This window comes from Macrotis lagotis, chromosome X (genome assembly GCF_037893015.1).
Source record: "Macrotis lagotis isolate mMagLag1 chromosome X, bilby.v1.9.chrom.fasta, whole genome shotgun sequence".
Taxonomy (NCBI): Eukaryota; Metazoa; Chordata; class Mammalia; order Peramelemorphia; family Peramelidae; genus Macrotis; species Macrotis lagotis.
The window spans coordinates 54,426,398-54,437,323 of record NC_133666.1 but is presented as its reverse complement, the minus strand read 5'-3'; the positions used below and the strand labels follow the sequence as shown (position 1 = coordinate 54,437,323).

Below are 10,926 nucleotides of genomic sequence, written 5' to 3'. Positions count from 1 at the left end.
AGAAACCGAGAAGTGCCTAGATGATGAGGAAGTAGAGCAAAAAATATGGAAAATCTTTTCAAAGAGTCTAACTGCAAAATGGAGCAAAGGTATAAGATGATAGTTTCATGGAATGATGCTAAAGTTTGGACTGAGATATTGCAGAAGCAGAGGGAGCTGGCTTGAGAAATAACTCAAACTTTTGACTTGGATTTTTTTTTACCTTTCTTTGAATTCCCAGCACTTTTCAGAGAATCTGACACATAGTAGGTTCTTAGTCAATGCTATTTAACTTGCTAAATTTGAAGTGGCAAAGCAGTAGCTTTTGCTAACATTTCTGTAATGCTTGAAGGCTTTTTGTGAAAGGTCTGTCTTTACAACAGCCTTATTGTTCTCTCTTATAGATGAGAAAACTGAAACCTGGGGGTGGGGTTGCATAGGAGCTAGGTAATGAACCAAGTCTTGAATGAAATTTGGACTTGTAAGAGGCAAAAGTGAGAATGGAGAGAATTGTGGAGGGGGCAGGTAGAGCTTGTGCAAAGCCACCCGACAGGAGATTGAATACCTAATCTGAGGCTACATTCAAAGAATGTGTGGAGGGGAGGGATGTGAAATTAGAGTGGAAAATATTCAAATCTGAATTTGAAACCAGGTTCTATGATTTCTGTTGAATCATCTTTCTACTACATTGGGAACAGGTATGATTGGTACTATAGGAGGGGTGCATTTGTGTGTTTTTTGGTCTAAGAATCTATTAAGTATTGAAAATTGTTCTTCAGTTACAAAGTGAACATACCAAGAAACTCACTGTCTTACTTTTTATTCATGTCTGGTACCAGTTCCTTCTCTCAGCAAATTAGCTAGTATAATTGCCTTTTTGAATGACTAACTTTTTAACTGAAAAACAATTTCCTATATTTGGTAAATCCTTTGACTAAACTGTGATTTGATACATTTATGAATTCTTGGTTCTCACAGGAAACTTTTTAAAAAAATGCTGATATTAGTTATTTACCTTATTTAAAGTATTGGACTTACAAATTAGAAAAAAAGTGTTATCTTATTATGTAATTTTGGTATCTCATACTTTATTTTTCTTCCTTAAGGATATGGTTTCTCTGTCATCACATTCAACTGAGATCAATGTCCTACCATGGAACCAATGTAAACATTAACAGACTGCCTTCTGTGGGGGGCAGGAAGCAAGAATGGGGAGGAAATTGTGAAACTCAAAATAAATAATATCTTTCTTAAAAAAAAACAAAAAACCAAAAAAAAGTATTTGACCTACAAAAGATAAATCCATTCAACACAACCATATTTCTAATTAGATTTTTTGTTTTGGAAATATTGTATTAAGATGATTAAAGGGGGGAAAATCCAGTGTTCTTGAATAGATTTAGAGACTAAATGAATAAAATGAATAGTAAATAAACTGATAAAACCTGTAGAGGGCACTAGATGTAAAAGTGAATATAAATATGCAATTGAGTTATTTTAAAAAGGTTTGTTAGGGCCAACTTTTGCACAAGTTTAAAAATCCAGAGGTGTGGTTCAGCTGGGACTCCTATTAGCTTACTCTTGCCAGTCACGTATCAACATATGGCAGAATGGATTGAGTGAATCTAGTCAAAAAGACCTAAATCCAAATGCACTGTCAGGTGCTGAGTGGCTGTGTTACTTTTGACAAATCACTTAACGACTGTCTGCCTCAGTTTTCTCTTCCGTACAGAGAAGAGAATAATAGTACTTACTTCCCAGGGCTGTTGTAAGGATAAAAATGAGATGATATTTATAAAGAGTTTTGCAAACCTTAAAACAGTATATGGTTGTCAGCTTTTAAGTTATCATTATGCATTGTTTTTCACCCTCAGAAAGGGTTTCATAACTTGCTTTTGGAAACTTTCTAAATAATTTCCTTTTATTAGCAAGTATTAATGGTACATGGTTGTGTACAAAGCACTAAGTATGCTAAGCCATGTGGAAAATGTAGTGATGAATGGAACTTCAATCAAGTTTTGTACTGTTGGATATAAAAGGTGTTAGATGCACTGGGGTGGTTGAGGTTGGTGGACTGGATCCTTAAAAGGTCCTTTCTGATCTTTTGTAAACATGAAACTCTAGACTCTTCACTTGTCCATGCTTGCTTTTTCTTCCAGATCTGGAGATTACAGGGTTTCTTTTCCACAGTAGTATCAATTCTAAATTCTAGAAACAAATTTTAAAGTCAATATAAATCATATGTATTTTTTTAAATGTGCATTCTGTTCAAAGATCCTGAAAAATCTGGATGTTTACCAACCTTTTTGTTATCTTTCAGAGCAGCTAGGGGACAATGCAGTGGACAGACTGCCAGGCCTGAGATCAAAAGTGATCCCAGAGATGGAGTATGGGACCCTGGGCAAGTCTCTTTACCCTATTGCCTCAGTTTCCTTATTTGTAAAGTGAACTGAAGAAGGAAATAGCAACCAGTGTTGTCTGATTGGCAAGAAAATCCCAAGGAAGGGATCGGGAAGAGCGGGGCATGATTGGAAGGACTGACTAGGAACTCATTCCTGGTTTTGTCCCTGCTGGGGTGGGTGGGGAGAAACTCTTAGATTATAAAGAGCGTTTGGCCCATGCTAAGAGAAACTGGCGTCTAATTAGAGCCCTACCCGGCTGCTGCTTTCCTCGCCGGCTTCCCACATCTGGTAGTTGGTTGGTTACCTGGGCAGAAGGCCGCCTGGGCTCTGGAAAGGAGCCCGGCCCAGGGTTTCTATTCTCCATCTTTAGAAGCGGGCAGAGTAAGATGCGGCCTTGTAACTCTGGTCGGAGATGCTAACGCTGGGGTTCTGGGCCCCGGTGTTTGGCGGGGACGTGCCCACGCGCGCCAGGTGACCGATTTAGGGGAATGATTGGGCTGGGCAGCTGTGGTTGGTGCTGAGAGCATCTCCCCCACCCCCGCCCCGCCCCTTCGCCTTTAAGAGGCCCCGCAGCAGACTCCCATGGCGGGAAGTGACTTCTCAGGTAAACCTGGGCAGGGATCCAGCCCACAGGGGCGTGGCCCTGCGTTCCCTGGAGCCGGCCGTCACCTACCCTGCGGCAGGCTGGTTCAGCTTTCTGTTTGGCCTCAAATGCTCGGGGCTGGCGTGCAGAAGCAGAAGCGCCCCAGTCGCCGGGCAGGATCCTCCCCGGGGCTCCCGCTGCCGCCGCTGCCCAGGTAGCCGCCGCCGCTGCCCAGGTAGCCGCCGCCGCCCGCGCGCCCCGGGCAGCCCCCCAGCGCTTCAGCTTCCTTGGGGCCAAGGTGTGGGAAGATGATGACCTCCAGCTACTGGAGCGAGAGCAGCAGCAGCAGCTGCGGGGCCCCGCGGCGGCCCGAGCCCCTGCACATCCCGGCGGCCGCGCCGTACCCGGGGCAGCCGGAGAAGAACGTGCTCTACGAGCGGCTGCGCACCTACAGCGGCCCCATGACCAAGGTGGTGCAGGCGCTGGAGCCCGGCGGCTCCCCGGCCGAAGTGCTGTCCCCGCTCAAGGCTTCCTCCTCTTACCAGAACCTGGTGTGGAGCAGCGACCATTCCCAGGTAGCCCGGGGACACGGGGGGGAGCGGCTCGGCGCCTTGGGGGGACGGGGCGGGGGGCTTGAAAACTCCGCCGCGCTCCTTGCTTCCTCACTTCCTCCATCTGGTCCCTGCAGTGGCCCTATGAGCGCCTTGGCCGCTTCGGCCCGTGCCTTCCTTACCCTGCAAAGTTCCCCGACCTCCCCCTCGAAGGTGCTGGGGCTGCGGCGCCCCTTCCAGGCCCCGGCCATTCTGCCTCCCCCAGCCCTTCATTGCGAGCTGCCTTGGACTGACGGGACGGCCGCGCTTCTAGCCACCCTCAAAGGACCCCTATCTTTTTTTCACTAAAGCTCCAAAGGAAACAGGCCGCTCGGGGCTGCTTTGTTGCATGGGGTCTTGGAGCCAGCACGGCAGCCCAAGTATTGGGGTCCCCGCTATAGTTTTGCTGTTGCACTTGTGTGGAGCCTGAAAGATTTCCGACAGGTGCCAGTGACCTGTTGGATTGCTTCAATGGACACATCTGTCTCATCACAAAATGCCACCCAACTTGTTAGCGCAAGGGTGAATGAATGCTGAGGAGGAGTGTTGGAAGAAGTGAGCAGAGGAGTGAGCGAGGGCCTGCGAGAGGAAGAAAAGCAGAGCACAGTGGTGCACTGCCAAGGCCGAGATAAAGTGATTTTAGAAAAAGCCACCAGATGCTTATAGGGATTGGGTGACAGGTTTTCTAGAATCACATACATGGCACCATGATCACACTGTTGCTAGCAAAGGACCAGAATCCATGCAGGACTGGATCTGTTCATTGGGGGACTCCAGATCAACCTGGAATTAAGCACTACTCCTCTCTTTCTTTTTTTTTTTAATTTTATTTATTTTTAGTTTTACAATTTCCCCCCCTAATCTTCCTTCCCTTCCCTCACCCCCCACAGAAGGCAATTTGCCAGTCTTTACATTACTTCCATGGTATACACTGAGCCAGATTGAGTGTGATGAGAGAGAAATCATATGCTGAAGGAAGGGCTCGGGCTCCTATCTTTCTTTTGAATTGTGATTACCCCCTTGTTAAAATATAGTCAATCCATATCCCTTTCTATCTTCCTCGGAATTTCTACTGGAACTGAAATAATATCTTCAAGACATACAACAGCCGTTGGGTAAAACACTGTGCCACTTTTCACTTGGTCACAAGACAGACTAGCTTCCAAAGAAGAGTCTTCACAGTGGCATCTCGTAAAAAAGCTGTCCTACACCTAAAAGCAACCACAGAATACTTTATAAAACGATGCCATCACTATATGACAGAATTGATTGTTGAGACTACTACACCATCTGTGGGAAAATATGGAAACAGCCATATCTCTACAAATGATTTCCTGATGTCAGAATCATGACTCTTCCCATTGAAAGAAAGGAATCCAAGTCGAAACCTAGAATTCCAAGTGACAAAGACAATAGCAATGAGGCATCTAATACCCCACAATTAGAATGCATTATTTCTCAATCCATTCACATTACTAGTAGGAGTCTCCTCCATAGTGTGCTAAGCATAGCAGTAAGAAAATAACTATTGATACTGGCATAAAAGTGCCCAAAGGGACTGTGGGACTCAATAAATTGATGGCTTCTGTCACCATCCAGGTTGGAAAATCCAGAGAAAATCATTTAACCTCTCTGTGTTCCAGACACGCCTCAGCATCAAAAAGAGGAAATATCTTCATTGGCAATTACATCTATCAAGGAAATCATAGACCCTCCTCTTTCCTCCCCTCCCAAAAAGAGTGTTCTGTCCAATCCCACTTTCTCCATGTCTGCCTTGCCCCAGTCACCATGGACAAAACCCCTACCCTAACTAAAAACGGAAAATAGATACTTTAAAAATTAGAATTTCAACTACTCATAGGCCTCAATGAGAGAAGTTTTCACAAATGCTCCTTATGTATACTCTGACCTGATTCACTTGAGAAGCCTTTTCCTTATAGGTATTCTTTGAACAAAGTTGGGCATTTTTGTCTTTATGTTTCAAACTATTATTCTTTACATCTAATTTTTCCCAAGGTGATCTTTTACAGCACGATTTCTTTCTGAAAATACATTTTGACTTTAGACTCTAAAGGTCCTTTAGCCCTGAAATGCAGTTTCTAGGACCTGGTGTGTAAAGATTAGAAATCTGTGCTGGGAGAAATCCTTGATGTGTGAGAAAAGAAAGCAGTCACCCTCAGGCATGAGAGAAGGAAAACCGTATTCAAAAGCTTAACTATGAAAGAACTTTTGTAAATACACAAAACATAAGGGCCCAGGTCCTCCTTTTATCTGGTTTTGAATCTTATAGGATCATCCATGTAAAGTAGTTCCTGGATTCCAGATGCCTTAGACTTCACACTCACTGTTTACCTCACGTAGTATTCTGTTTATATTATACTTTTATATTTATCATCGCCTTGATACTTCTGGCACTTGGAATTAGTATTGAACACTTGTCAGTGCATTTATTTAACCTGTAAATAGTTTTTGTCGTCTGAAATTTGATCTTGAAGAGAGAGAACATCTAAGGCCAAGAGAATGGACTGCCAAGTTTGGGTCCCCATATATTCACTTAAAATATCAGTATAATTTTTCTTTAAAAAGTTATGGATAGGGGCGGCTAGGTGGCGTAGTGGATAAAGCACCGGCCTTGGAGTCAGGAGTACCTGGGTGCAAATCCAGTCTCAGACATTTAATAATTACCTAGCTGTGTGGCCTTGGGCAAGCCACTTAAGCCCACTTGCCTTGAAAAATCTAAAATAAAAAAAAAGTTATGGATAGGGGCAGCTAGATGGCACAGTGGGTAGAGCACTGGCCCTGGAGTTAGGAGTACCTGAGTTCAAATCCAGCCTCAGACACTTAGTAATTACCTAGCTGTGTGGCCTTGGGCAAGCCACTTAACCCCTTTTGCCTTGCGAAAACCTAAAAAATAAAAATAAAAATACTTTGTTCTCCATCCGGGGAATCTTATTTCTCCCTCCATTCATTTGGCTCTCCTGGAGTCAAGTACATTACCACGTAGAGGATGATGGCCCCATGCATGCCCAAAATATAGTCTTTAATGTCATTATGAAATTGAGCAAAGTTCTCAGAGCATCTGTGGTGTTTATGTATAAGGCTTTCTTTTAGGTGGGGCAGTTATTTTCTTATCATCTTGGGGAAGTTCACTTTTGAGGTTGGATTCTTAGAGCACACACAAACTTTTTCTTTTTTTTTTGCCTTTTAAAGATAACTTTGTGGGTTGGCTCTCTATAATGGATGATAAAGGCATTTAACCTATGTTCTTACATTGTTTCCGAATTGTTGTTTTGGGATCAAAGGTACCTAGAGGGTGTTACCTAAAGGAAGTATCTGACCTCATTGATCATGGAGCTGCCTAACCTTGTTTATATATGTTTAATGTGTGTCTTTGTTATTCGGATATGAAAATGTTTACATATCCAATTAGTAGATATTTGTGTCTATGTATGCATACATTCCTTTTTTCCTGTTTAACTGATAGGGAAAGGCTTATTACAAGCAAGATTTCAATGTATTTCCAAGGATGGATTTCTACTTTTCCTTGGAAATGACACCCAAGGGGTGTGTTACTCAGATCAGTTGTTGTTCCAGGGCGTGGTCCTTTAGGTGAAGGATTATTTTTAAGATTAAGCTGTTAGGAAACAGCTGAAGTCCATGGATACAGAGTCAATAGTTTCTGCCTTATCCAACCTCTTGGGACCTGAAATTAATTTATTATGAAGAAATCCTGAATGCACTTAATTGTAACTAATTGGTAGTTCACAGTAATCATAGCACTTTTCATCTCTTGGGGAGACAAGCTACATCATTAGATCCACTTTCAATCCTTCATATTCATACATAGTCCTAGGTATTAATTTTAGAATTAAATTTTTTTTAAGGATCTGATTTTTTTCCTACTCATTTATCATCATCTACCCTTTTTTTTCTGACAGTTCATGGCAACAAATACAATTATGAGAGTTGCAAAGGAATTCAACTCTTAATTTTAAATGTAAATTTTTCTAAACAAAAATATTTGACTCAACATTTTCTTGGAAATAGAAGTGATCTCAATCCTTGTTGATTTGTGGAAGAACACAAATGCAGTATTGCAGAAACACTTTGTATCTTTTACTTTCCTTTAGGATAGAAAAGAAATTGGAAATGATTCACAAATGAGGGATTAGGGATGTACATTTGAATATTACATTACTCTCCTAGAATAAGAATGGGATCATCATAATTAAAATGTCTCATGAAAATATATCAGTCTTTCAGGAAACATTTATTAAGCATCCACTGTGTATCAGAAACTGTGTGAAGTACTGGAGATACCACAAAAAGTAAAAAGAAGCCAGTCCCAGTTCTCAAGGGGACAATCTAATGGAGAAGTCAGTGTGCGAAGAGCTAACAACATATCAACTGTATCAGGGTAAATTAGAAATAATGAACCAAGAGATCAGGAAAGGCTTCCTTTTTTTTTTTTTAACATGTTATGATTTCAGTTCTTTAAATGATCTAACATTTTCTTTTTCCTCCAATTATATATGAAACAATCTTTAACAGTTTTTTAAATTCTGAGTTTCAAATTCACTCCTCCCTTCCCTAGCTCCCCCAACAAGAAATCAAGCAGTTTGATATAGGTTGTGCATGTGCAGTCATGCAAAACATATTTCAATGTTAGTCATGTTATGAAAGAATACAGACTCAAAAAAAAAACCACAAGAAAGATAAAGCAAAGTATGCTTCGATCTATATTCAGACTATCAGTCTTTTTCTAGAGATGGATATCATTTTTTATTGAAAGTCTTTCAGAAATGTCTGGGATCATTGTACTGAGAAAAGCTAAAGCATTCAAGTGGTCATCATGCATGTTTCTTTTACTGTGTATAACATTCTCCTGGTTCTTTTCATTTTAGTCTGTATCAGTTCATGAAAGTCTTTCCAGGTTTTCCTGAGAACACCATTTTCTTATAACACAATAGTATTTCATCACAGTCATATACACCAACTTGTTCAGCCATTTCCCAGTTTCTAATTCTTCGCCACCCTTAAAACAACTATAAATATTTTGTACATATAGGTCCTTTTCCTTTTTTAAAAAACCTCTTTGAAATACATGCCTGGATGGGGCGGCTAGGTGGTGCAGCAGATAAAGCACCAACCCTGAAATCAGGAGTACCTGAGTTCAAATCCAGCCTCAGACACTTAATAATTACCTAGCTGTGTGGCCTTGGGCAAGCCACTTAACCCCACTGCCTTGCAAAAATCTAAAAAAAAAAAATTAAAAAAAAGAAATACATACCTGGTAGTGGTATTGTATGGTCAAAAGGTTTGCTTGGTTTTATAGTTCTTTTGACATAGTTTCAAATTGTTCTACAGAGTGGATGAATTAGTCTACAACTTCACCAACAGTACATTAGTATCTCCACTTTACCACATCTACTCCAACATTTGTCATTTTCCTTTTCTGTCATATTAGCCAATCTGATAGATGTGAGGTGGTACCTCAGGGTTATTTAATTTGCTTTTTAAAAAAACAATAGTGATTTAGAGTATTTTAATAAGATTATTGTTATTAATATTAATAATATTTGATTTCATCTGAAAACTGCCTATTCATATCCTTTGACCATTTATCAATTGAAAAATGGCTCTTTTATAAATTTGATTCAGTTCAAATATATTTGACAAATGAAGTTTTATCAGCTAAACTTACTAAAAAATTTTTTTCATAATTATTTTACTTGGCATTTTTTCTATCCTCTTTTCCTACTCTGTCCTTTCACTCTGTCCATTTTCAAAAGTATTTTTGCTTCTGTCTTTTTCTTCCCCCATTCTACCCTTCTTTCTTTCACCTCTTTCCTCTTATCCCCTACCCTCCTTTCCTGTAGGGTAAGATAGATTTCTATGCCTGAGTGTGTATATTATTATTGCTCCTTTGAGCCAGTTCTGATGAGAGAAAGACTCACTCACTCTGCCCCCACGCTCATACCTCCCTCCTTTTCCCCTCTACTATAAAACCTCTTTTATGTAAGATAATTTACCCCATTGTACCTCTGGGGGAAAAGTCTCCTGTAGAAGGTGAGACACTAACTGGGAACTGAAGGAAACCAAGGAAGCCAAGGTGGGGATGAGAAGGAAGCTTTCCTTGCATGGGGGACATCCAGTGAAAATGCCTGGACCTGAGAGTTAGAGTATCTTATTTGAGCAACATCTGGGTGGGGGTGGGGGTGGGGCAGTGCCACTGCCACTGAATGATAGATTACATGGGGAATTGTAAGGTGTAAGAAGACTGAAAAGATATTTGAGGGAGACAGGTTATGAAGAACTTGGAATGCTAAACGGGATTTAATATACGATCCTGGAGGTAATGGAGAATGCTTGGAGTTTATTGATTAGTTAGATTACATGATTATACCTATTAGGAAGATCACTTTGATAGCTGGGTGGAGTATGGACTAGAGTGGGGAGAGACTTGAGACAGGGACACCAATCCCAATGGGCATGAGGTGATCAGAGCCTGTGCCAAGATGACAACAGAATCGGAGGAGAGAAGAAAGCATACTCATAAGATGCTACAAAGGTAAAATTAACAGGCCTTAACCACAGATTAGATAAGAGGGATGAGAGAGAGGGAAGAGTAGGGAATGATACCTAGGTTGCACTTTGGTTGCTGGGAGGATAGTGGTGCCTGTGATGGTAATATGGATGTTCAGAAGTGGAGAGGGTTTTGGAGGAAAGTTTTAGTTTTAGGAATATTGAGTATATGATGTCTTTAGGACATCCAGTTTGAGATACCTGATATGTTACTTGGAGATGAGAGACTGGAGGCCAGCAGAGAGATTAGGGCTCCATGGGCATGGGATAACCAAGCGAAAGCTTATATAGGAAAGAAAGAAGAGGACCCAGGACCATCGAGCCCTATGGAACACTTGTGTTTAGTTATTTTTTGCCCTTTAAGGACTTATGACATCAGGAGGAGGATGTCTTAACATACAAGCAAATTGGATTTAAGAGAGGCAAAACTGTGCAAAATCATCAGAGTCCTGTGACAAGACAAGTCAGGATATGGTCAGGATGCAGTGGGAGATCCTGGACTTTTTAAACTAAGGACTTTCCCAGGTTTCAGTTTTTCTGAGGCAACACCCAGGCAATAATTACAATTGATGCAAAAGATAACTTAGTCTGCCTTCACAAAAGAATCAGTTTGGGAGGGGAAGACCTTCTGAATTTCTGGCTAGAATGGAAACAATTGCTGTTTATACTCATTCTGTGCCATCAGAACCCAAACTATGAGCAAGTGAGACTTGGGCTAAGACTATTATTTTCCTGTCAGTGAGAACTTAGAGGGGGGGTCTGGGCTTCCAGGCATAGTCAGGCAGGT

At 41.3% G+C, this 10,926-nt stretch overlaps 1 protein-coding gene across 1 annotated transcript in view; it reads left to right on the top strand.

The window, feature by feature from the left end:
- Positions 1-3,257: 3,257 nt before the first annotated feature.
- Positions 3,258-10,926, top strand: part of LOC141501852 (protein POF1B-like) — a 54,657-nt gene continuing 46,988 nt past the window's right edge. The window contains exon 1 of the mRNA XM_074206221.1: positions 3,258-3,539. Within this exon, the coding sequence (XP_074062322.1) occupies positions 3,273-3,539 (267 nt within the window). The 5' untranslated portion in view covers positions 3,258-3,272. The remainder of the gene's footprint in view (positions 3,540-10,926) is intronic.